Source organism: Leopardus geoffroyi, chromosome D2, assembly GCF_018350155.1.
Source record: "Leopardus geoffroyi isolate Oge1 chromosome D2, O.geoffroyi_Oge1_pat1.0, whole genome shotgun sequence".
Classification (NCBI taxonomy): Eukaryota; Metazoa; Chordata; class Mammalia; order Carnivora; family Felidae; genus Leopardus; species Leopardus geoffroyi.
This window is the reverse complement of record NC_059334.1, coordinates 22,124,257-22,150,145: the sequence shown is the minus strand read 5'-3', so window position 1 is coordinate 22,150,145 and position 25,889 is coordinate 22,124,257. Positions and strand designations below refer to the sequence as shown.

The 25,889-nt window shown below is 44.7% G+C and overlaps 1 protein-coding gene across 2 annotated transcripts in view; it reads left to right on the top strand.

Moving 5' to 3' along the window:
* The first annotated feature begins 2,143 nt into the window (after nt 1-2,143).
* CCDC6 (coiled-coil domain containing 6) overlaps nt 2,144-25,889 on the top strand; it is a 110,765-nt gene continuing 87,019 nt past the window's right edge. The window contains exon 1 of one of the 2 annotated variants that reach the window (XM_045437474.1): nt 2,144-3,257. In XM_045437474.1, coding sequence (XP_045293430.1) covers nt 2,949-3,257 — 309 coding nt within the window. In that variant the 5' untranslated portion in view covers nt 2,144-2,948. The remainder of the gene's footprint in view (nt 3,258-25,889) is intronic. The other variant, XM_045437473.1, reaches the window with a different exon arrangement.

Below are 25,889 nucleotides of genomic sequence, written 5' to 3'. Positions count from 1 at the left end.
AGCAATAAAAAATTAAACAAAATTTTCCTATGATTTATGGCATTATTTTAGTTTTACTATTTGAAAGTTCAAGGCCATAGGGTAGATCAACTGCACAAATAGCATTAGACAAAGAAAGATTTTGACATTGTGCCTTGCAGTTAGACTATAAGGTATTTTTTCCTTTGTTGTTACATTTTGCAGCTTGACTTTAGGGCAAAGGTAAATTTCATTATTTCTCCAATGGAAGTGATTATCTAAATTTGTCTCTTCTTCCTCCAGGCAGCACACACTGCCATCTATTCTTCTGATTCATTTCCCCTAGATAGCTGAGAAGGAGTTTTATAATGATATTATTGGTTTTGTAACTAGTGTTTCCATTGTAATGCTATTACTGAACCAATGTTGTGATAAATGGTCTGTTTATAAGGGGAATCACTTTTACAAGAAGTAGAAAATTAGACACGCTTCTGCTTTGCAATAACAATAAAAACCACAGTGAAAAAATATTCCCCAGTTTATTCCCATCTGTATCAGCAGGGAAGCTTTAGAAGATGGCTTTCCCCCAAAGTCTTCTAAACACAATTACTGCCTACAAATACCATGTCAAAATGCAGTTTTCCTCCACATCCTATTCAAGATCAATACATTTTTAAGCTTATCACAATGTGGGCCCTTTAAGAAAGTCAGGCACTTTAAACCCCACCCCTATGCTGACTTGAAGGAGTCCGTCGGTCTTTCTGAAGCAGTTAGTTGGTGATAAAGCTAAGAGAGCCGACTCGCCCCTTGCTCTGCCTGGAAGGAATGTTTCTGTTGCAATAAGCTCTAAAAGTGGAAGTTTTAAGATAGTATGGGATAGGAAACAATAGGAACTTGTGAAGTATGGAAGCCAGACCTGCTCTAAGATTCTATCACGCTGCTGAATAAAGGGGAAAGAATGCTGTTAAATCTGAGTTTCTCCCTGTGGTGCTGCTCCCTGCGAGCTTTACTCTTCCATTTCACCCAGCAAGTGAGTTTTCCAGAAGCCGTTTCTAATTTAATGAGCTGCTGGTCTCATGTACCAGATCCCCAAAAAGAAAAGTGAGGGAGAGAAATAAGTTTCAATGAAAATTACACTGGATCACTTCTAACAATTTACATTGGCTATATTTCTTAAGAGCAAAGCCAATTCTTTTTCTTCTTTTCTCCTGCCACACCAACAATGACTAAGTTCAGAAGTCCTTTAGCACTAAAAAGTAACTAGGAGAAATCTGGGGGTTAATTGCAGTTGGTATTTCTCAGCTCTCTGCCAGAAGCAGCCATTTTGGTAAAAGATGATGTCATTTGGAACACTTGGGGTTTTAGTTTATTCTGAGGTACCAGTTTCCATTAGCCACAGAATAACAGCTTAATCATTAGATCAAATTTAGGTTTAAAGATAACAGAGGAGTAGGAATAAAAATCATTAAATTCCACCTCTTTATCCTTCATAGCACATTATAAACTTTTCCAAAAGTTCAAAGCAATAGAAAATTTTCACACTTTTTTTTTTTCTTTCCTATTTTCTGTTTCCAAGTGTTTGTTCTTCCCTTGACTAAGCTTGGTAATAACTAGTCTGGTCAGTTTCACTTTCCAATTTTTATACATAAGTGAAAGCTGTTTTGTGTCAACAGTTTAAAGATGTTTAGAATCGTCTCACCTGCTGGGCGGATTTCCTGCAAGCCTTTCTTTGGGAGAGAAGAGGGGGAATAAAAGGCTATTTAGAATTTCTTATGCTTCAAAACTAGAACCCTGAATTAGATCACATCAGAGTAATTAATGCTTTATTTTTAACCTATTAAAGTTTTCTGGAAGTGGGCAAGAGGGTGATGGTTATGCTGTATTCCCACTTAATCATCATTATTTGTACAGCATAATGCTTTGTCTGCAGTTACCTTAGAAAACTGGCACTTAAAGAGATGGGTTATAATCCACAGAAAGTGTTTCTTTTTTCTTTTTGGATTAGATAAACGCTAGTCTCTTAATCCTATTGCGTGACACGTCCTGGCACTGTTCTCAAGATGTGAAGAGAAAAAGAAAAGAAAGTTGCACCTTGTTTAAAGATTGAGCGCAGTGTGGTTTATGAGATTATTAGGAGGAGGAGCAAAGAGAGTGGCATGTCTCTTCCGCAAATTCTTAACGAGGTTAACCTGTGGCTGCTGTTGTTTCACCCCACTCGGGCTCCTGGCAGGGGAACTTTCTGTTCTCTTAGCGCTATCCTAGGCTTCCCAGTTGAGCTCTCTGAGAAGATAAAACTCAAAGGGCTGCGTGTATGTTTCAAACAGACAGAGGGAGACAGGAGCACACGCAGTCGGCGGAAGACGGGGCCACTGCCCGGTCACGGCCCGGCCACGGCTGAATGCGGGAGCCGGCGTGACCTTTCCACGTGTCCCCGACACCTGCGAGGCTAGCGGGGCACCGGGTTTCCTTTTCCCGGGAGCCGGCGCGAGCCCGGAAGAGGCTGGGCGTCTGGGGGCTTAGGTCGGGGGGCCGGGAGGCCCTCCTTCGGAACACGTGCGGCCAGCGCGCAGCTGGTGCGAGGGCTGACCTGGCCTTCCCGCCCCGGCTGGGCCCGCGAGTCCCTGACCCGCCGGCAGGCGCCGGGAGGCGGGCCGCGGCGGTGGCGGCGGGCGGGTCCCGGAGCTTTCGGCCAGCTCTTTAGGGCGGCCTAGCGAGCGCGCCAGGCCCGGCTGGAGCGAGCCCCAGTGCAGTACTGCCCGAGCCCGGGCGGGGTCTCTGTTCTCTGGCAGAGGAGGTCCCTTGGCAGCGGGAAGCTCCCTCTCTTTCTCTCGCCGCCGCTCGGAGTCTGCGCCCTGCTGCCAGGCGCCCAGCTCGGCGCTCCCCTGTGCTCGCCCGGCGCCCACTCATTCGCAGCCCGGCCTTCGTCGCCGCCGCCTCCCTGCTCCTCCTCCTCCTCCTCCTCCTCCTCCTTTCCCCAGCCCGCCGCGGCCATGGCGGACAGCGCCAGCGAGAGCGACACGGACGGGGCGGGGGGCAACAGCAGCAGCTCGGCCGCCATGCAGTCGTCCTGCTCATCGACCTCGGGCGGCGGCGGTGGCGGTGGAGGCGGGGGAGGCGGCGGCGGTGGGAAGTCGGGGGGCATTGTCATCTCGCCGTTCCGCCTGGAGGAGCTCACCAACCGCCTGGCCTCGCTGCAGCAGGAGAACAAGGTGCTGAAGATCGAGCTGGAGACCTACAAACTCAAGTGCAAGGCGCTGCAGGAGGAAAACCGCGACCTGCGCAAAGCCAGCGTGACCATCGTGAGTTGCTCCCCCGGGGGGCGCGCCGCGGCGCCGACCTCCGCCCGCCTCCGGGAGAGGTTGCACCTGGACCGGGCAGCCCCCGAACTCCCCGAGCCTTCCGGGGACCTGCAGCGAGCACACTCTGCCAAGAACTGCTGGCCCCTGGAGGGTCGGGGAGAGGGAGGTGTCCCTTTGGGGCCACGCGAGTCTGGCCTCCCTCAGGGGTCAGGCCCCTCGCGGGGTGCGGGAGAAAGCTGCTGGGACAACCACCCACATTCTCTTTTCGCCACTGGGGAGGAGGCCCCTCCCGGGCAGTGCTGGAGACTGGTGGCGTGGCTGGGGGGCGGGGTGGGACTTTTTTTTTTTTTTTTTTTTTCAGTCACAGCGTGCCTGAGGTGTACGTCCAGAATCTGGGGACCCCTAGGCTGTGGGAGAGGGAGGAAGCCGGATTAGGTTCCGGGGGCCTGCCTTAGGGTGCGGGGGCTGCGTAGCTGGGCTGGGCACTTCGCTGGCATCTGTACGGCGCTAGCTTGATCGCCCGGGGAGGGGGCGGGAGAGAGTGGCTGGGAATCCGGGAAGTGGAGTTTTCTGGCCAGGATTGAGAGGGAAGGGCGGGTACCGGAGCTGATGCTCCCACCTCCGTTGGAAGTCCTTTCCTTGGTTCGGGTTGAGTGTAGGGGGTGCCAGCGGCAGTGCACAGCCTGGAGAATGCAGCATCTTACACTAAACCTGGACAGAGTGAAGGGTGTGCAGCTTGGACAGGCTGAAACCGTGAAGGGTATCGACTGACTCCTTTTCCCTTGCGGAGGAGGATGTACGTGTGTTTGCTTCATTGGTGGTGGAGTGTCTAGGGATATTTAGCCTCTGAGTCCAGATACTTGATGAGAGAACAGACTGTCTGTTCTGTTTCCACCTGGCGCCCGAGGCTCACCCGAAGAGGGTAAGATTAGGTGTGTAGTCTCCCTCCTAGCGAAGCAGGCGGTTAGAAAGGCCACTATAGCCGTGATGAGGCGAAACATAACTGGAAAAAGTACACCGTGTGCTCTCACCTAATATCCCTGCCAGCTAGCCACATCATTAACATGCAGAATCCCCATACAGACAACTCTATTCAGATCAAAACAGTTTCCCAGCCAGGAGCTGAGAAGAAAATGTCAAGAAATCAAGGGCATAAATTACCATAGTTGCTGCACCATAGCTGATGAGACTGAACCTTCAGATGGAGAAAAAAGCATGAATTTGGGAATGGATCAAAGATGACAGTCTGGAAATGAAACGGGGCAAGTTTAGGATGCCCCTGTGCCAGAAAAAGTCTTCAGCAGAGAAGTGAGTGTGTATGTGTGAGTGGGTGTGTATGCTCCCCCAGTGCTAGCTCATACATGGGACCTGGATGGCATTCTGAATTTGCTTAAGAAGCAGATTTCCACCAAAGTTTCAGTGTGATTGGCAGCCTAAATAGAAATTGATTATAGAAAGACACTTTGCATGCTCAAATCCAGTCCTGGTGAATGGAATGGGAACAACATTCACCCGTTTCCAGACTGTCAAGTTCTTGAAGTGCCCTTTTGGTAGGAAGAGGGAGGAATTTGCAGAGGCAGCCACTTCCAAGCCTTCTCTAGCTTTCTTGGCCGAGAGAGAGGTCTCTGCTGAGTGGGGGTTTGAGAAGAGGGGGAAGTTGGTGGAAGCAGTTTATTTAAGGTTCGAGTTAGTAAATGAGAGGGTTAGTCTCTTGGAGAATGTGAACCATAGAAAGTAGTAAAACTTATATGAAACAGAATCTCTAGCCTCTTGTATACAGTGAGCAATTCAGACTGTTTTTGTTTGTTTGGGAGAGAGGATTAGGGGTGGAGATACTGTGAAAGGGTATCTGTTTGACAGTTGACCGTATTATAAGTAGGTCTGTAAATTATACACAAACACGTTGGCTTCACATGGACAAATGTGTTCATTCCTGGTGCATAAGATCGGAGGCCTTCTGAACACTTGGTTTGACGAGTGTGTGAGGTGGTAGCTTTATTTCTTAGCACTTACCCTCAGCTAAAACTGACACCCCACCAGATATACTTTGTGAAATGTGGCCGTACTGAGTAGAGTTTTAATACTGTTTTAGATGACAGCCTACAAGTACCTTTCGGTACTCAGTTCTTCTTTGATCTCTAATTCATACTTTCAAGGAAACAAAAATGCTTGTGGTTTACCTGGTTCCTTAGTATTTGACAGGTGTTATTAAGGCACATGCAGAGAAGAGTTCTTTTAAGCTTTTGAGAATTTTGGACCCAGGTTGTGTTGAAGTGGGCTTGACCTCTCATGTATGCAATATGGGAGGAGAGATGTGTGTGACTGTGTGAAATGGGTCTGTGGGTGTAAGGAGCCCATTGAACAATACTGTGTCGTAGTTTCTGTCAAGGTTAAGCTGGATAACTCCTAACAACTCTAAGTTAAACATAGCCCTTATTAGTAGCTGCCTAGAAAGTTTGTGATAAGGCCTATATTCAATTCAATGAAGGCCTTGCTAGATTTTTCATATTTTAATTTAAAGGGAAGATGGTGTCATAATCCTATTACTTGCTCTCCTGGCTCTTATTAGTTCCTTTACTTACAATATTAACTTTAATATTCTTGAGCACTGAAGGTGATTGTGAGTGTCTTTCCTTTTCCCTGCATATGTCCAGGAAGGTACTCTGCTAATCAGCCACACTGTGGAAGAGTGTGGCTCTTTTTTTTTTTTTTTTTTTAGCAGCTTATTTTTTTAGAGTAGTTTTAGGTTTGCAGCAAAATTGAGGGGAAAGTACAGAGATTTCTCACATATTCCTTGTCCTTCCCCTCCCCCATTATCAACACTCCCCACCAGAGTGGCGCATTTGTTCCAACTGATGAACCAACTTTGACCCATCATAATCACCCAAAGTCCTTAGTTTACATTAGGGTTCATCTTGGTGTTTGTACATTCTGTGGGTTTGGACAAACGTATAGTGACACATATCTACTATTGTAGTATCCTGCAGAGTAGACCAAGTACTTTAAAACTCCTCTGTGCTTTGCCTTCTCATCCCTCCCTAACCTAGCACCCACTGATCTTTTTTTACTGTCTTCATAGTAATCCATTAACCTGTGAAGGACTTAGTTGTTTCCAAGTTTTGGCAATTAAGAGTAGAGCTGCACCAGACATCTGCGTGCAGGGCTTTGTGTGGACAAAAGATTTCAGCTGTTTTGAGTAAATACCAAAGAGTGCAATTACTGGATTGTGTGGTTAGAGTATTTTTGTTAAGCAACGGCTCAATTGTCTTTCCCAAGTGGCTGTACCATGTTGCATTCCTACCAGCAGTGAGTGAGCATTCCTGTTGATCCACATACTTGCCAGCTTTTGCTGTTGTCATTGTTTTGGATTTTGGCCATTCTGATAGGTGTGTAGGTACCTCATTGTTGTGCCCTCTTTTAAAAACCAGTCCAAAGGCTAGTAGAAATCTTAACTAGTGATGATTTCTGTGTATTTTGGTATGTAAATGCTTACTTGGATCAAGCTACCTATTTAATAAAGGACTGGTTTCATGGGTCCCTGTTCTCAGCATCTGTATGATAAAGTTAAACATTATCTCTAGGGAAGAATCAACTGGATGAGGCCTTTCATCCGTGTGTCCAAGTGCCTGGTGCATCTGGGAGTCACGAGCTTGCCCCTAGTATGTTTTACTTGGGGCTTACGCCAAGAGTGGAATGTTTTGAGTGATTATCCAGTTTCTCCCAGTAAATCAGCAGTGGAACCAGGATGCTGATTATAGCTCATAATTTCTTCTATGGCGTGGAGAAAATACACAAAAAACAAATGCTCAGTCTGTTGAATAGCTTTTATATGTTAGGCTAGATTTATCCTGCTTTTATTGTGGGTGAAAATGTAATTGGAGATGATCTGATTCATTGTAGTAAGAGGTGTCCAGGGGTGGTGGTCTCTGAGATGAGGAAATGCTATAATGGGCATTAGTTGGATGGTTTTACAGTTCTAGATGAGCTGCTAGTATTCTCAGTATAAGTGGAGCTTTCACCTGGCATGGCTGGTCTCTAAGGCGTATGCCTTTTCTAGACTGGTTCAGACCTAATAGCATGTGTCTGGTTTGAAAATAAAGGCCTAGTATTCGAGTATCTTTCTCTAACTATAAAGTTAGTTCTTTATTCTAGAACTTTAGGGAAATACAGAAATACAAAGGAATTTTGAAGTTACAGTAGAAAAACAGGTTTGTATGGCATGATTAGAAAGCCTGGCTATTTTAAACATCAACAGTGTAATGGTTTCATTAACCAATAAAATCTTCCATATAGTAAATGTTGTGGATTTGGGGTTATTTACTCTGGAAGCTTAATACACTATTTTCCATTTTTAAGACTTAATTTTGGCAGACTCTGAAGCTGTCAGATTGACATTGCCCTTGTAAAGAGGTGTGGTGTATGTTTTTTTTTGTTGTTGTTAAAAATTTTTTTTTTCCCGCTTAGATTCTTAATGGAAAACACCCAGGTTTAGACAGAACTTTGAGAATGTCTGACCTCACAGTTAGGTCTAATTGTACATGGTTCAGTTTTGTTACAAAGGCTATATGGTTAGCTTTCTTCTGCAGTTGAAATTCTTCATGTTGATGTCTCTTCTGTTTCATGTAATGTAATTGTATTTGATTAAAAAAACACAGAATGTTAGAGGAGATTGTGACAGTCTTTTGCAGTGTTCCTTTTGTTTTGCTGGGGTGGGAGAATCACCAGTACCTGGTTTGCAGTGACTCTTGTTCAAGACCAGAGACACTGGCCTACAGCAAAAATCTGAAACTAGTCATTGCCTGTTTAAAAACATTCAGTGGCTCTCCATTACCCTCTGGATCCAGGTAAACTTTCTGTGGTTTACCAGGCCCTTCTTGCTCTGGCCCCTGCTTGCTTCACACACCTACCCCTCAACTTGTAGAAGCTCTCACTTGGTTGAACTGCTAGTTGCTGGAATTTCAATAGGGCTCTCTGACTCCTCTGGGATAGACTTCCTGCCCTTAATCCTATCCCTGACTCCTCCCTTCCCTTCTACCTCGTAAATCCTAGTAGACTATACTACCTTTTCCACCCCCACCCCAGTGCGCATTGCCACTGCCTCTGTACATGCCACACAGTGGGCTTTTTGCCCATTCATGTGCTCCCACAGGACCCATCTGTCACTCCCTCTACCACCCCATCACATAGGTGCCCCTCAGCAGGGGTATACATTCTTCCAGGGGCAGATTTTGCTTTGTTCACTCCCATTTCTCAGTGCCTGGCATGTGGTAGATACTCAAGGTTATGTTGAGTTGACTCAGGAGGCCCTGGGTAGTGCAGTGGTTGTTGTTTTGTGCCCATTCTGTCTTGACCTTGTACGAATAGGGTCGCTCTCCTGCTGCATGTGTTCTGAACAACAGGAAATATGGGCTTCGCAGGGGTTGGTTAAAGAGGCTAGATGGATGAATGAATACAGTGTATACTTTGGGGGACCATTACAATCAATGCAACCCAAGCTCTTGTTTTCTAAGGGTGGGTGAGGTTATAGGTTACCTTGTAGCTATATCTAGGTGTTCAAGATACACTTCACCTCTGAAAGGGGGACAAAGTGTCTTCAGTTTCACCTTTCCAAGGATTTTTGAGCCAGGCTTTTAGGGGGAAAATGTGGTTCTGTTGGCATGTTCAGATTTACCATTTCAGTTTTGGTAATGGTGATAGATCATTTCAGTGTTTTCTCATGACTTTCGTTAGTTTTGAAATGCCCCACAGCTGCCTCTGGGAAACAATGTGCTATCGTGCATCTCTGCAAGTACCCGTGACCTGAAGCTCTATTTGGGGAAGTATCTGCAAAGGAGATTGGGAGACTTGGCTGAATCCTTGTAGATGTCCATGGGAGGCTTGCAGGGTGGAGTTGCAGGGGCTTGGTAATGGTGTCACACGCAGTGTGCTTGCATTTCTTCTTAAATGCCTTGCAGCGATCGTTGCATTTACACCTAGAAATGCTCATCTGACCTTGTCAACTACAGCCAGGCTGAACCAGGAGTAACCTTCCTCTTCCTCTTTCCCTCCCATACTTCTTCCCTCAGTGGGTAGGTGTTGCTTTTTGTTTTCAATCACAATGCAGCTGCTTTTAGATAGATTGAATTATTGTCAAAGCTGGTGAAGTCAGTGTTCACAGGTTCAGTGTGTTCTTGCTTGGTGGTGGTTGAAATTTTTTGACAGGGAAACTAATGCTCTGGAAAATGTTTCTAATCATCAGGATCTCAGAGTGGTGTTAACTTGCAAACTCTTCCTTCCCCAATATTGTCAAATTTTCTTATCTTTCATGGCTGTGAAACTCACAGCTGTGAGTTTTATTTCACTGTTCATTCCAGTAAATTACAAACCTTACTTTGCAGAGGTGTTCTCGTTTAGGTGAGAAGAATGTTCAAAAAAGGCTAATTGTTTGATTTATGGTTTATTTAGAAATAACCCCCCCCCCTTGTTATTGGTCCCTAGCTCTACTGTATGGGGTACAGTTTAGTGATTAAAATTCAATATAATACTTATTTAATGATGGGAAATTTTCTGTGATTTCTTTCCCCCTTTGCCTTGTCAGTAAGGCACAAAATGGTATGTGAGGAGTACAGCCTGAAAAATAGGCACGATTCAACCTCCCAGTACTTCTCGGAGTACTGGCCTCCTGGGTGCCAGTGCTCTGAAGCACTCAGAAGCGGTGTAAGGGCTTCTCTAGCAGCTTCCCAAGCATTACACTGGACTTGCCGTCAGCTTGGCCCTGGCTTGCTGATGTAGCGAACTCAGCAGAGGAACAGCCATTCCCTCTCCAGCACTTTCCAGTCAGAGAGTGGTGAAGTGCAGGTGCAAGCAAGAAAGGAGGTTCAGCAGACTCTTGTAGGGGTTCCAGGGAGGTCTATGTCACCCTCTTTGTCTTGTTGAGTCCCTTCAAGGGAAATGATGTGCCCTCTTCACTCACAGTTTAATTAGCTTGTAGTTGGTTTTATAAGGCCAAGATGGGGAGAACGGGTTGCTCAGTTTGTCTATGTTGAGGTGGTACTGGGAGGTTTTTGTTTGTTTTTAATTTTCTTTCTTTCTTTTTTTTTTTTTTTTGTGGTGATCGAAAAGAAATGCCACTGATGTCTTAATTTTATAATTTGCATCTGCCGGTAGATTGAAATGATCTAAGTGGTTTTTCCTCTATTCCCCCTGTTATGCCCTGAGGCCCACCCACATTCCTTTCATGGAATATTGTTGGATGGATCGAATTTCCTAAGCCTTTAATCCCAAACCATGTGAAAGTAAAGACTTCATACAGTAAAGTTAATTAGAGATACTAGTTTATGGGCAATTCCAAATTCCAGTTTTTTTTTTTTTTTTTTTTTTTTTTAAGCAGTGTTGATTGACGGGATAATCTTCCATGCATCTGTTCCAGATCAGACCAGCCTCCTGTGGGTGCCAGGTGTGTGTCCAGGGTGATCTGGCTAATACCCTCCAGGGCATCTCAGGGCACTTCGGATCAAATGAGGCCACTTGGTACTGAGGAGCAGAGTTAGGATATTTAGCCAGACATTGGTCATGATTCAAAAAAGTTTTCCATAGAAGGAAAGAGGAAAGTGACAGAGTGAAAACAACATGGAAGTCTATGAGCTAAAGAAAGTTCTTCGAAATCTAGTACCTGCAGTAGATGAAACACTTCATGTGTTGCTTTCCTAAGCAAAGAGTCTTTTTTGTGCAGTTGGCTTTTTGTGACTGAATTAGAAAGGTTAAAATAGTCTTGAGAAAAGTAATTTATTTGGTGTTTAATTATAGAAAGAGCTTCTCAACTTGTGACATTATTTTCATGTAAGTGGTGATTGTTTTTCTGATATCCTAATATACCAACTCAAATAATAACTTTTATTCTATTGAGATTTTTGTTTTTGGTGGTTTTTTTTTTTTTTTTTCCTTTTTCTTTCTTTTTTTTTTTTTTTTTGGTCTTCACTAGACAGGCCTTAATTTATCTAAACAAAGACATTTGCTGAGAGTCAAAACATTGTGTCTCTGCTTCATTTAGGAGCTTCTGATTATAGAAACACTAAAATTTGAGGAGAAAAAAATTGGCTAGATGCTTTTAACATCTTTGCTAACCAGAGTACAGTTTAAGCATATACACCATAGTGGCGCCTGGGTGGCGCAGTCGGTTAATCATCTGACTTCAGCTCAGGTCATGATCTTGCAGTTTGTGAGTTCGAGCCCACTCAGGATCAGTGCTGACAGCAGGGAGCTTGCTTGGGGTTCTCTCTCTCCCTCTCTCTCTTTGCCCCTCCCCCCCCATACACTTTTCAAAATAAATAAATAAACATTAAAAAAATACAGTAAAATATACACAACATTAAGTTACCAGTTTAACCATAAGTGTACAATCCAGTGGCATTAAGTGCATTCACAGTGTTGTGCAACCATTACCATTATCCATTTCCAGAACTTACTATCCCAAACAGAAACTGTCTCTATTAAATAATACCTCCTCATTTCCCTTTACCTTTAGGCCCTAATAACCTCTATTCTTAGTGACTTAAAAATTACTTTTAAAAATTTTTTAAAGGAAAAGTTTATAGTGATCTACAAAAGCAGCTAGCTGTTTTTTATTATCCTGGTGTTAAAGTTATGAATTGGGACTGAAAAGATTTTAAAGTGCTGTTGTTATCTTGCTCCATCTCCAGTTTTTATTGTTATTGGGGCTTTCCCTCATCTGGTTTTCTGTCATCCAGCAAACATGGGTGGTACCCCAGCCCTGGGCTCAGCACTTTTTGTCCTACTTTGCATTTAGAGGAGGCACCCTCTCAAGAAGAACCTTGAGAGGGAGTAACCCACTGTCAGGGGACAGGACTTTGCCCTGACTCCTCATCAATCATGGGTGCTTTTTTTTTTTTTTTTAAATTTAAATTTTGTATTTTTTAAAATTAATTAACTTTTAAAAATATTTTATTTTTAAGTGATGTCTACACCCAGCATGGGACTCAACCCTGAGATCCAGTCGCATGCTCCACCTACTGAACTACACAGGCGCCCCTCTTTGTGTGTGTGTGTTGCAAGCATTTAATTTCCTTGATGGCATTTTGAATAGATCACAATTTAAGAAAGGTTGAAAAAACCCAAAAGATTGAAAAAATTAATTAACAATTCTTATTTACCAGCATTGCTCTATTTCCAAAGTAGATTGTGTTGCTGTGATAACAGCTAATATTCATGCAGCACTTACTGTGGGGTTAGGTACTGTTGGGAGGGATCTGCTTGTATTTTCTTATTTAACCCTTAGCACCATCCTGTGGGGTCAGTACTGCCGTAATGCATTGCTATGCAGGTTTAGGCTCAGAAAGGTTATATAAGTTGCCAGCTTTCCAACGCAGGCCGCGGGTGGAGCGGGGGGCGGAATTTGAATGCAGGCCTGTCCTCAGAGCATAAGTGCAGGCTGCACAGCCTGGGGAGGGTGGGGTATAAGTCAATTTATGATCAGTTTTGTCTTTATTTTGTTGTGGGCGTTTTCCTCCTCGTTTTCTGCACTCCTGTTCTTTCAGTGAGAGCAGTCACGGCTGCCCTGTCACCACGGCAAATTCCCGGGATGCCAGGCCTAAGGGAGTGTTTCCAGGGTAGCAGACTCCCTGCCTTGGAAGAGAAATGGTGATGGGAGGGGGCAGTCTATGGCCTATCCAGGGAACCCTGGTAGCTTGCCCCTGTGCTTATAGCACAGCCATCTGGGCTCCCCTCTTCTCCCTCCCTTTGCTCCTGTCCCAGTCTGGAATCAGTCTCTTTGTACTTCTTTTATAACCTCTACTTAAAAATAGTCTGACAAGCGCAGTCATAGTGGATTTTTTTTCTTTTTTAAACAAACGTATTGATCACCTGCTGTATACTAGGCAATGTGCCATATATATCAGTGGGATGAGACAGCACTTGGGAAGTTGGTGAAGGGCCCCTGACTCAATCTGCAAGTGGGGACCGTAGTCCAGGCTGTGATTTTTAAGCTACAGCCTGAAGGATAAATGGAAGTTAATCTAGAGGAAGATGGGGGCAGAGGCGTGGCAAGAGGGGCATTCCTCCCTGACTCAGAACCTGAGTGTTGGGGAAAGGAGGCAAACTGGGGAGGAGAGCAGGACCCTGCTAGGCAAGCCTGGTGGGTGCCATTTCTGGCTCCCCTCCAGGAGCTGACTGCAGAAGGGGGGTGGGGAGGGGGCAGGGGAACAATAGGAACAGTTCTGTATTTTCATAATCTGCTCTGGCTGCTTAGTGCCAACATTTCTTCGTGTTTTCCTCCTAAGCTATTTGAAGGCACGTACTTTGTCATTTATCACCTGTGAGATGATCTGTCTTATTCCATGGTAGTAGCTACATGGTACTGTCTTTTACTGTGTGCCTGGTACATTTCAAAACACTTTTTGTGGGAACTCCTAGCAACCCTTTGCCATCTCCACGTCTCGGAGGAAGAAATGAGGTGTAGGTGTCAGTGACACCTTGAGGGTCACAGTAAGTGGTAGAACAGGGATTTGAACATAGGCAATCTGAGGGTACCTCACATGTGACTGGTGCAGAAAAGTTCTGCCATTTGAAGGATCATTTTTCCCACAGCCTTGACGCTGTAGGAGATGCTCCGTAAACTTTGTGGGATTTGTTTTGGGGTGCCCAGGTTTTCATAAACTCTAATGGAGTATGACATGCTTGCATAAAGTGCACAAGGTTTGAATGCACAAGTTTATGCTGCATGAACTTACAAATGAATTCACCAGTGTCATCATCACCCTGCTCAAGCTACATGCTATTATCATCATTTCCTTCACCAACCTCCCCTGTCCTCTGTTCTAGTCCTCACACCCCAAAAAATAACCTTGCACTGACTTCTGTCACTGTAGATTTGTTTTGCTTAATTTTAAACTTCCCATAAGTGGTTTTATACGGAACGTTTTTATTGCGTGTCTGGATTCTTTGCTTTGATATCCTAGTTTGTATATTTACTGATATTAAACAGTATCTCTGTTGTTGCGTATAGAGGTAGGGTTTTTTAAAGCTGTGCAGTATCCCCATTTTGTGTGTCTGTGGAACTGTTCTGGTGTGTGCCCTCTGGGTCACCCCACCCCTTCCCTCAGCAGTGCTCACTGGGCAGTGGGAAAGGAGGGTGGCACACCAGAGGATGCGAGGCCCTGCGGGACATGGCTCCCAGTCATTGGAGGCTCCGGCCACCTTACTAGCTAAGTTACATTGGGTTCAGAGCCTGTGAACCTTGGTGGGCTTACTACCTTCTTTAGCATACCTCTATCCTACTGCTGTTGTAGGTGTAAAATGAGAGCATGCACATCAGAGTGTTTTGATAATTTGTGAACTAATATTCCTGTGGAATATGGTATTTAGATTATTAGTATCCCCATACTTCCTATTGTTTTCCAAAATATATTTCAGAATCAGAACTTTTCTTCGTAAGATGGTGTTATCAAAATAACATCTGGAAAGCTGAGGGGGGAGGCGATTGAGGCCCCAAGCCCTGAGCTGTCTGGAGGCCTTAAGTTGGGGAGCTCTGCATCCTGGCTTTTTAGGGCCTGTGTTTCTCTGGCAGTTTGGGATGCCTGGGAACCTGGCCGATTTCCTAGGGTTTGGTGAGTCAGGAGTAAGCCAGCCTGTGTGGTGGCGTAAAAATAAAAGGAGAGCAAGAGGCAAACATGTTTCCTAAAAGAGATGCATTTTTCCTTGTAGGTCGGTTGTAGGGCTCTTTCCGTCATTTCTTGAAATAGGAGCCGACGTGTGCCTTTTCCTAGTTTTCTGTCTTTAGCACTGTGGGCAGCAGACAGTCAAAGCTTGCTTCTCTGTTTTGTGACTTCTGACCCTGTTTCAAGGGAGTGTGGATTCCAGAGGGTGGGCTTTGATGGCTGAGACACCAGTGCCACTCCTGTTTAGCTGCTGGTCTAAAGAACAGAAGCCAAAACATGAATGTCTTTGAAATTGACTGACTTTGCAGGTTTGCGGTTCCTGAATGATGAAGGACAGCTCCAGCTTGTGAGCCAGGACCAGTCTGTGGGAGGCCGGTAGTTTTCTGTCTGCAGGGGACTCCTCAAGTGACCTGTACTCTTTCTGTTGCCTCTGGATCTTTCTCTCTAGCAATAGAAATGGGACTTTTTGAAGGTTGAAGGAACATGCTTTTCACCAGGGCACGGTTGTGGTTTTATTGTCCCAGTGTGAAGGCTTTTGGTATAATGGAAGGGGGGCAAGGAGGACAGTTGGTATAATTCAGGGACTCAGCCAGCATTGTAAATAAGTTAAAGTAAGCCTTCTTGAACCCAGGAAAGCCCTTACTACTTTTGCTGAGGAGGTGTGGCCATAAGCCAAGACTGTTGGAGTCTTTTGGTCTGTCTCAGTCCCCCTCCCAAAGTACTTTGAATGCCTTCCCATTCTTTTTCAGGTAAGGGAGATTAGCACTAATGACTTTAATCCTTTATTTGGTTCGCTCTTGCTTGGCCCAGAGCCCTGTAGCTCTGGGTCATTGGAATTTCTGTTGGGTGATGTGAAAAGGCAATTGGAATTCACTTGTTAGCCCACAGATGAAAACCATTAGGCTTTGCCACACAGCACTGCCACAGTGTATTCTTTCTCTAGTTCTTACTTTCCTGTGGGTCCCACTGCTCACCTTTTTCGTTTTTATGCTCTCAATTTTATGTGTTGCAGAACAGCATTCTCCGCTAGGCCATCTGTGTGGATTATCCCTCCTTTCAGTTTTATTCATAAGCTCCTTTGTTTTTCCACCCCAAGGTTCTTTGAGTGAACTTGATATAATGGAGAGAGATTTGGAAACCAGATAGGGTTGCCAGATTTGGCAAATAAAAACAGGATGAGGAACCATATTTGAATTTCAGATAAACAATGAATACTTTTTTAGTATATGTATGTTCCAAGTGTTGCATGGAACTAGGTATACTAAGAAATTATATGAAATGCAGATTTAATGACGCATCCTGTATTTTATCCAGCAGTCTTAAAACCCATAGGACTTAAAAATATCTCCATTTTGCTTCTTCCTGGTCCTGTGATCATTTGGCCTTTTACCTGACCCCAAAGACAACATGCCTTCTTTAAAAACAGATCATATTATCTTAGCTCTCAGGTTTGCCTCATGAATGAGGTGACTTCTGAAAGCCCTCAGGACACAGGCAGCACGTGACTTCCTTTTCCCACTTTGTCCACTTATTATGGATTGGCCCATCTTCTTTTTCTTTCACAAAGCCAACCCAGTGCCCTTTCCTTAGTGTGGCTTGTCGGGGTTTTCAGGACCTCAGCCCTTCTTCTTCCTCAACTACTCTGTTTGCTTTCACTTTTTCTGCCCTTCCACCACCCACGTATTTATTCCTCTCTGGAAGCCACCTTTGTGTGCCTCAGGTGTCCCTTCTCTTTGGCCATGTGTTACCAACCCTCTCATTTCATTTCTCCTTTCCTTCTCAACCTGAGATGGCATGGGAAGAATGGGGCCTCTTGGCTTCTCACAGTTCCTGGGGCCAGGCGACGATCGCGTATTATTTTGGGGCCTCAGTCTTCTCCTGTTCCTTGGGAAGGCTTGTTTAGGATTCAGGGATGACTCACTGGCAGCCTGCGTGTGGCCCACAGCGAGTGGCTTAGCTTTGGAGATTTAGAAGACTTCTGAAAGAGAATGTGGTGGGACAGGCATGGATGCTCTGGTTGTCTTGGGCATCACTTCTGCTGCTTCTCACGCCTACAGCAGCTGCACTTGCTTATTTCCTTCCTGCTCCGAAGGCACTTGGATTGGAGACCCTGGAGCTATGCTGTGGATAGTGACTGATGGCACTGTGCGCCCTGTTTAATTGAGTTAGCTCCGGAAACAAAGCCACAGGGCACAATCGCGCCACTTTACAGGCTGGGGGAGCTGAGGTCTGGGGTCAGTCAGCTCGTAGGTGGTGGGGCCAGGACTTGGCAGCCTGCCCCTGGAGCCCCTGCTCTTAGCCACTGGGTTGTATTCCTGCAGCTATAAGGGTCTGCGAAATTTCTTGTAGGAGCTGGGAACATAGCACAGTTTTGTTTTTTAAATTCATAACTTTAGTCCTTGGCCTGTTGTCTGGGAAGTTGCTGTAATTCATGGGTGGTGAATCCGTAGAATCAGTTTCCTCTCAAAAGCATCCTTCTTTCTGTCCCTTAAAGATGTTTCTGAGAGTTTTCTTGTGACCTTCTTCTAACTTTTAAAAGATTATGAGGTATCCTTGGTGTTTATTTAACTCAGCCGATTTTGGATATCTACCAAGTGCTGGCTCTACGCTTGAGACGTCCTTTTAGGAGCACGGCAGGGTATGATGAATAACTGAGTGCCTGGCCCTGAGCTAAGGGCATCGGAAGCCCAAGCAGACCTGGGGCCTGCTGTGAAGAGGCTGAGAGGCTGGTGGGAGAGACTGGTGAGAAAGCAGCGACCATGGCACAGTCGAAGGAAGATGGCGAGTCACCCATGCAGGGCTCACACGGTAAAGAGGAAACTGTGTGGAACGAGAGGAAGCGGATGTAATCCAGGGCCTGGTTGCCCCAGTAGGGCAAGCTGTAGAGAAGTAGGGGAGCTGTAGAGAAGACCACTCCTTGGGGGTGCAGAGAGTTTGGAACAGCAGGATATCACTCCCATCCTCCTCTGGAGGACAGAGGGAGGAGGAAGTGTTATCAACCCAGGGGCAGGGGGCACCAGAGAAAGCTGGAGCCAGCTGGGCCTTGAGACAGGAATGCTGCCTAGGGTGGATAAGAAGGGGAAGAACACCCCGATTCTCTCTTCTCCCAGCCTCCGGTCTCTTGCCAGTACCTCTGCCTGGCTACACCCAGGGGCAGTTAGCTGGCTTCAGGGGACTGGGAGTTTCAGCCTTCAGAGGTCACCCCGTGCAGAGTGGGAGGAGGGCAGTGGGGATCTGGGGCCAGTCAGATCTGGGACTGGCTCAGGAAGAAATGAAAATGGAATGGCTGTGTTTGGCCTGGGCTGTCGTCGAACACTTCACAGATGACAGAGTGTTGGCGGACTTGTAGGTTTTTATTTCCCCAGGAGGATGTGAGTGAAGGACATGCCAGGGAGATCTGCATGGACGGAGGCATGGCCGCTGGAAACCACAGGCTCCGCTTGTAGCAGCTCCTGCAGCTCTGAATGGCTGAATTGACACTTGCGGCCTTTCCTGTGTGTCTTTCTTGAGCCTCAGAAGCCCCTCTCCTAGAATGCTTTCTTGTGTGTCCATGTCGTCCTTTATGGCTGACATGAATTTTCTCACAGAGGAGAGACAGGTGGGGAGCTGACACCTTGAATATCCTCAAGACCAGCCGCTTCTGATAGAGCATGCGGCATTCAACAGTGGGAAACAGCTCAGGATGCCTGGCCAGCACCAGAAAGGAGTTCATGGCCAGTGGCAGTCCTGTCACGGGCCCCAGGGCTCTGATGAGGAGGCTGATGCCTTGGGAGGAAAAATAGCTGCTCAAGTTAGTGGCTTAGTGGCCTTGTCTCCCTGCTGAATGTCTGGCACTTGATCATGCTGTTAGAATACATTTCTCACATTCTCCTGCTGTGAAATTTGTTTTTATGATGTTAGAGGATTTTGTTTAAACTTTTATTATGGAAAATTTTAAGCATACACAAAAGGAAAGTGAATTTGCAAACCATCCAGCTTGACCAATTATCAACATGTGGTCAGTCTTGAGATTGTTTCACCTATAAATAGTTGAGTTTGCATCGCTGATAAGGATTTATAACCACATACCATTATGTATCACATCTAAGAAAAAAAAGTATTTCCTGTAGTAAATTTGTGTTTGAAAGGTAAACAGGAGAGACTTTTCTGGAATCAAATGTGTTATCCTTGCTTTTCTGCTTTAAGCCTTTACCCCTGTGCCTTGAGCCTGCTAGCCCTAGATCTAAATCTCTTCCTGCTAAGTGTGCTGGCAGCTGGTATTGGGACCTTTTACCTGCTGCTCTGCTTCTTGGTGCTTAGTCCCCAAGCATCTCAATCATGTGTTCTGCTCTCAGGAAGGTATGCAGTCTGGCTTCCCAGCCCTCATGTTGCCCAGTGGTGTGGACTTCTGGTCACTGTCTGGTGTGTGTGTGGCAAGAATCACAGCTTTTGCAGGTCTGCTGCAAGGAGGTATGAAGTGAGGCGTCCTTTGCAGTCTTCCCTGGCTTTTCGCTAGGAAGTGTCTGATGAGCTTTCTGGAGAAATCATGCCTTAGGAAGATGGGCTGGCATCTAGGGCTTCTAGAAAGTCTGGTGTAGTGTCTTATGTGAAGCCACGCAGGGCTGGAGAGCACCAGACAGGAAGCTGTGGGCAGTGTGTGCAGACAGATGTCTTCTGGACAGGTAGAAAAATGAGCATCTTTGCCCAGAGTCTGCAGCTCTGAAATCTGCAGCTTGTGCAGCAGATACAGAATGGTGTTAACATGGTTATTTCATTTGAGCCTCACAGGAAGTCTGTGTGTGTAAGAGGGTGGTGGTGGTGGGGTAGTGGGAGTCTCAACTTAAAAATAAAGAATCAGGGGGCGCCTGGGTGGCGCAGTCGGTTGAGTATCCGACTTCAGCCAGGTCACGATCTCGCGGTCCGTGAGTTCGAGCCCCGCGTCAGGCTCTGGGCTGATGGCTCGGAGCCTGGAGCCTGTTTCCGATTCTGTGTCTCCCTCTCTCTCTGCCCCTCCCCCGTTCATGCTCTGTCTCTCTCTGTCCCAAAAATAAAAATAAACGTTGAAAAAAAAATAAAAAAAAAAAATAAATAAAATAAAGAATCAGGTGAAATGTGATTAAATTATTGGCCGTGCAGCAGTGCTGACAAATGGGATGGGCGGATAGCAGGGTAGATGGCCTGGGTTTTTAGCTCCTTGGCTGAAGTTTGGTGAAGGGAGTGAGTCTCCTTTTACCAGAAGTTATCCAAATGTGTGCTGGGCTCTGCAGGAGGGCCACTCCATGTGATAAGAGGCCTCAGTGGGGGCTGGTGCAGGGTGGCCAAGCCCTGGGCATAGAAAAAGAAGTGTGTGGAGTCCTGGCTGTTGAAATCACCTCCATGGGATGGTCTAGACAATTTTACCTTGCTCTTAATTTGCCTAAGTCAGCTAGTGTTTGAAGTGGGCTGCTGACCTGGGGGCTTGGGACTTCGTTTATTTTCAGAGCAGTGGCTCTTTGTTGGGACGCTCATCTGACCTTTCTAACTAGTAGCCTCTCACCTTCCAGTCTGTGGATTCCAGACTTTCCTCTCCATCCAAATCACCTGGAGAATTTTACAACTTGTGATACCCAGGGTCCCATACTTCAGTGTCTGAGGATAGGAGCCAGGCATTAGTAATTTTAAAGATTCCCAGGTAATTCCAAAATTACCAGCAACAAAGTTTGGGAATCGTTGGTGTATACAATTGTGAGTAGATATTAATTTCACCTAAGGTTTGAAAAAGATGCTGCCATTAAAAATGTTCTTTTTCTCCCCGTTCTTTTTTTTTTTTTTTTTTTTTTTTAGTGCTTATTTATTTTTGAGAGAGACAGAGACAGAATGCGAGTGGGTTAGGGGCAGAGAGAGAGGGAGACACAGAATCCAAAGCAGGCTGCAGGCTCTGAGCTGTCAGCACAGAGCCCGACGCGGGGCTCAAACTCACGAGCTGTGAGATCATGACCTGAGCTGAAGTCGGATGCTCAACCGACTGAGCCACCCAGGTGCCCCTTCCCTGTTCTTTTTTTCGTCTTTCTTGAGACCTAATTGACAGAAAGCATTGTGTAAGTTTAAGGTGTACCTGTTGATTTGGTAGACTTCTAAATCGTGAAATGATTTACCACCATGGCATTAGCTAATGTCTGTATCACGTCACATAATTACCTAAAAAATTCTAATTTTTTAATTGGCATTTTTTTTTAATAGAAAGGTATCTCATGATATGCACTCCCCTTCCCTTTTACACAAAAGGTGGTACAGATGTTTTTTTGTTCTGTGCCTTTTCTCTCTTCTACCTAACTATATGTTGGAGAATTTTCCATAACAGTACATTCATTAACTTCTTCATTCTTTCTTACAGTTGCATTGTCATTCATTGTCTGGCTGTCTCTTACCATTGGGCATCCAGTTTGTTTTCAGTCTTTGGTATCATGTTGTTACAGTAACCTTGAACATGGATCATTTTGCATATGGGTGAATGTATCTAAGAGGATACACTGCATTTGCTAATGCTTATCTAGTGCATCTTACGTACCAGCCACTCTCTTAAACCTTTTCCTTAAATTGGCTCAGTCCTCAAATTAGGCCTGTGAAGTAGCCAGTATTGTCTCCATTTTACAGATGAGGAAACTGAGGCTCACCAAGGATTAGGTAACTTGTCTGAAGTCCTAAACCAGAGAGGGGCAGAGCCAGAAATCACACCTGTGCAAAATGACTCCACTTTACAGTACTGAATTCCTGGGTAAATTCCCAGAAGTGATGTTGCTGCTTCAGATGTACTGTTGATGTGTAATAGAACAGATGTAGCCAAATCGCCCTTGATAGCGCTTGTACTCATTTACACTTCCATTAGTAGGATATGAGTGAGATAATGGTGGCCCCATACCATGCTTTTATCAAACCTGGATTTTGCTGTCTGGGGAAAAATAGCATCTTGGCGTATTCTGCATTTCTCTCAAGGGGATGGGTAAGCATATGTGTTTCTTTTTCTGCAAATGCCCACTTCACAGTTTTTAATTGTCTACTGGGGTGTTGGTCTTTCCCTTGGCCATTTTCTTAGCACTCCATATATTACAGGGACTTGCCCTTTTTTCTAGTTTTGAGTAGGAAAAAAATTTCCCATTTTCATTTATCTTTTGACTTGGCTTTTGGCATTGGGTCTTTTTTTGTTTTTGTTTTTTTTTTTTTGTTTGCCACAGTGAAGTTTCTTTACGCTTTCTTAATGTCATAATGTACAGGAAATATTATTACCTTTATGCTTTCTTAATGTCATAATCTACAGGAAATATTATTACCATATTAGGTAAAACTTTGCTGTGTATTTACTCCTTTGGAAAAAAGTGTAGGGTGGCTACTACTGTGTTTTTATTGAAATGGTAACATAGTGCATTTAAGAGAGATTCATGGGCGGCTGGCTGGCTCAGTCAGGAGAGTGTGCAACTTTTGATCTCAGAGTTGTAAGTTAGAGCCCCACGTGGTGTAGAGATTACTTAAAAAATTAAAATCTTAAAGAGAGATTCAGAAGAAATCCTGGAGGTAACACTGCTAGGTATTCTTTCAGATTGCTTTCAATGACCTGAATTCATGGCTGAATATTAGGGGCACATCTCCTGGTATCCTTTTTCTCCCTTGTCTTTCTTTATACTATCACTTCATTTGTTGTCTACGATCTTGAATTACGATAAGTCTCCTGTGATGAATTGATCAGTTACTGAATTGTTTGCATTTTGGGTATTATGAGGGTAGCCTTTCCTCTCTCCAGAACCTTCTTAAATGGACTTGTTTAATTGTCATTATTTCTCTCTCCTGGTTAGTTTCAGACTCTTTATCTGGTGGTTTTATTTTACTTTGCAGTATTTTCCACTTCCCCTGCTTAAAGATAGGTTGAAAGCTCTGGACCTTAAATTGAATTTAACGTTCTTTCACATTTAGCCAGTCATCTTTGTTCATCTCATAAGTAATTCTGAGGATATTCTGTGTGCCAGGTACTGTGATAGGGTCTAGGGGACATTCCCTGCCTCTTGGGGCTTGTGTTCTAGCTGGGTGTGGGGTGGGGGTGAGGCAGAAGGGGATAGACATCAGACAACTAATTTCACATTGCACAGTTAAAATTGTGATAGATGCCTTGAAAGATAATGCAGGGGCACCTGGGTGGCTTAAGTTGGCCGAGTATCTGTCTGACTCCTGACTTGGACTCAAGTCATGATCTCGCAGTTTGTGAGTTCGAACCCCACATCAGGCTCTGAAGACCGTGCAGAGCCTACTTGGGATTTTCTCTTTCTCTTGCTCTGTCTTTCCCCTGCTCGCACACGTGCTCTCTTCTCTTGCTCTCTCTCAAAAATAAATGAATAAACTTAAAAACAACAAAAAAAGAAACATGCATATGGTTTTCAGAGGATACAATCAGGAACTCGACTAGTTTAGGGCAGCCAGGGAGACCTTTTCTGTGGTGACATTTGGGCTGCCATTATGTGAATGATAAATAAAAGTCAACCATGGAGAGGATTGGTAAAAACATGTTCTGGGCCAAGGGAACAGGCCATGCAAAAATCCTGACGGTCACAGAAGCATGGTAAGTTTGAGGAACTGAGAGATTGTGGTCAGGGTGCGATCTGGATGTGGCCTGAGGAAGGATCTGGAAGTAGGTGGGGCAGATTTTGACAGTGTTCATAGTCTGTCTTCTGATGCTACTGTGAATAAAACCTGAACCAGTGGTGAAATATGTAAGGCATCCATTTGAAGGGAAGAGACTTCTTTAGCTTTAGCTCTTGCCGTCTTCAAATTTTGGAGCTGAGAATACCTTAAATGCCATTTACTGCTAGTCTAATGCTTATTTTTTACAAATGATAGACCAGGGAAATGACTTATCCAAGTCCACAATGGAAGCCAGTAGTAGTGTCTGTCAGAACTTCAACCCAGGTCTCTTGGTTTGTAAACTGTTCTTTGTATTCTACACTTCCTCTTCTTTCAGAAAACACATGTTCTGACTAAAAACTGAAATGTTTTGTGATGGGTGATTTTATCCTGATTTGTATGACAAATCTTATGAGGATATACAAATTAAATCAGTTGAGAATTTTGTTGAATAACATGTATTAAAAATGTCACACAGAAGAGGAGACTGTCTTCTAGAATGTGGGCTCTGCCAAGGCCACGTCCATGCTTCTCATCCTGCAGCTTCAGGACAACATTTAGTATCTAGAGCTTCTACTTCAAGGAGCAGTGCTGGCATACGTGCTTTTAAGTTAGGAATAGTCTTTATTCCAGTGACTATGCCATTCTAGAACTTTCTTCAGATGAATTCATTTGGTTTGCAAAAATACCATTTTAATCCATTCCTTTTTAGTGTTTCATTAGGATGTGTTTTTGCCAGTAGTCTTCATGTTTTAATATCCAAATATGGCAAAAAGATTTACTGCTTGTTCAGCAAACTTTCTGACTTGGTTGGAGGATTAGAGAAGGAATGAAGGTGGAGAATCTGTAGATACAGGACTAAATGTATCCAAAATGGATTTTTCTCTTCTGCCCCGGGTCACATTTTATTCTGTGCTCATTCTAGATGAAAGGTGAGTAGCCTGTTTTGTGCTTCCGTTGTACAAGGGAAGAATAAAAGGCGGAGATGGCAGAGGGTATGTTCTGACATCTGTTAGAATCTTAGATCCTTAGGTGGTAGACTCTTCACATGTCCTCAGTGGGATTTCTTAGAATCTTAGAAATGTGTCGAGGATCCCTTTAATCTGTACACTGAAGGAGTCAGAGACTTTAGACATTCCTTATTGGAGCCTGTGCATTTTTGTGTTCTAGCTGTCTCTGAAATGTCTCCTGTGCATATTTCAGACTTTGACTGCTTATGTTGGGGATGGAAAGAGAGCCTGGATGAAAAGGTGGATTGCTCCTACTACCAGTGAGGTAGGCCAGAGGCTGGGGCCAGAGTGGAGGTTAAAGGTGAGTGGGGAGGATCAGTTAATATTAGAGTCTTGGGCTGGGTCTCAGTAAGGGTCAGATGTAGGAAAATTCCCTTCCTTATGCAAGGATTAGTGCCTGGGGAGAGGAATGGAGAAGAATTGGGTTATCTAGGGTATGGTCCGGGTCTGCAGAGGGCACCAGGAACCCCACCCCACAGGGCTTGCTTATATAGCAAGTTTGTAAGGTAGAGAGCTCTTCTGTGTTTCCTGCTCACGGCTGTTCTGTCTCTTTGCGATTGGTGGGTTTAAGTCTGTAGATGACGATAAGCAGGAACATCCTACTGGCATTTTCCCCAAGATGCGTCCTGTGTTCTTTCTTTATTCAGTCATTAAATAATACTAACTGCTCATCACTTGTCCCCAATCACTGAGCCTGCTTGCTGTTACTCTTTGTGGAGATCACCTGAGTCTTCTGTTCCTCCAACATAAAATGCATACATTGATCCGTGTTAAAACTGAAAGACCTAGTTTTATGTTTTTTGGAAAGGTAGGTTTAAAACATGTAATTGGTGCATGTGGAATTCAAGCCATATTAAAATGAAAGGTAGTTTCTTTAAAAAAAAAATTAAAAAAAAATTTTTAAATGTTTTATTCATTTTTTGAGAGAGAGACACAAAGCCTGAGCTGGGGAGGGGCAGAGAGAGAGGGAGACACACAGTCTGAAGCAGGCTCCAGGCTGTCAGCACAGAGCCCGACCCCGGGCTTGAACTCGCGAACCGTGAGATCATGACCTGAGCTGAAGTCGGATGCTTAACTGACTGAGCCACGCAGGCGCCCCAGAGTAGGTAGTTTCTTATCCTTGACCCTGGTTTGTCTTCATAGATGTAACTACTGTTAATCTTTTCTTAGTTGTTAAGTGTTTTTCTGGATATCGTTTATGCACATAGTTTATGTGGGGCTATATTGGCTGAGCCCTTAAGAAAACATACAGCGGTGGGAACACATTGCATGTGTTCTTCTCTATCCTGCTTTTTCACCTAATGACATACCTCTCATTCTTTCAAACTGTTTTTGGAGTAGCACTA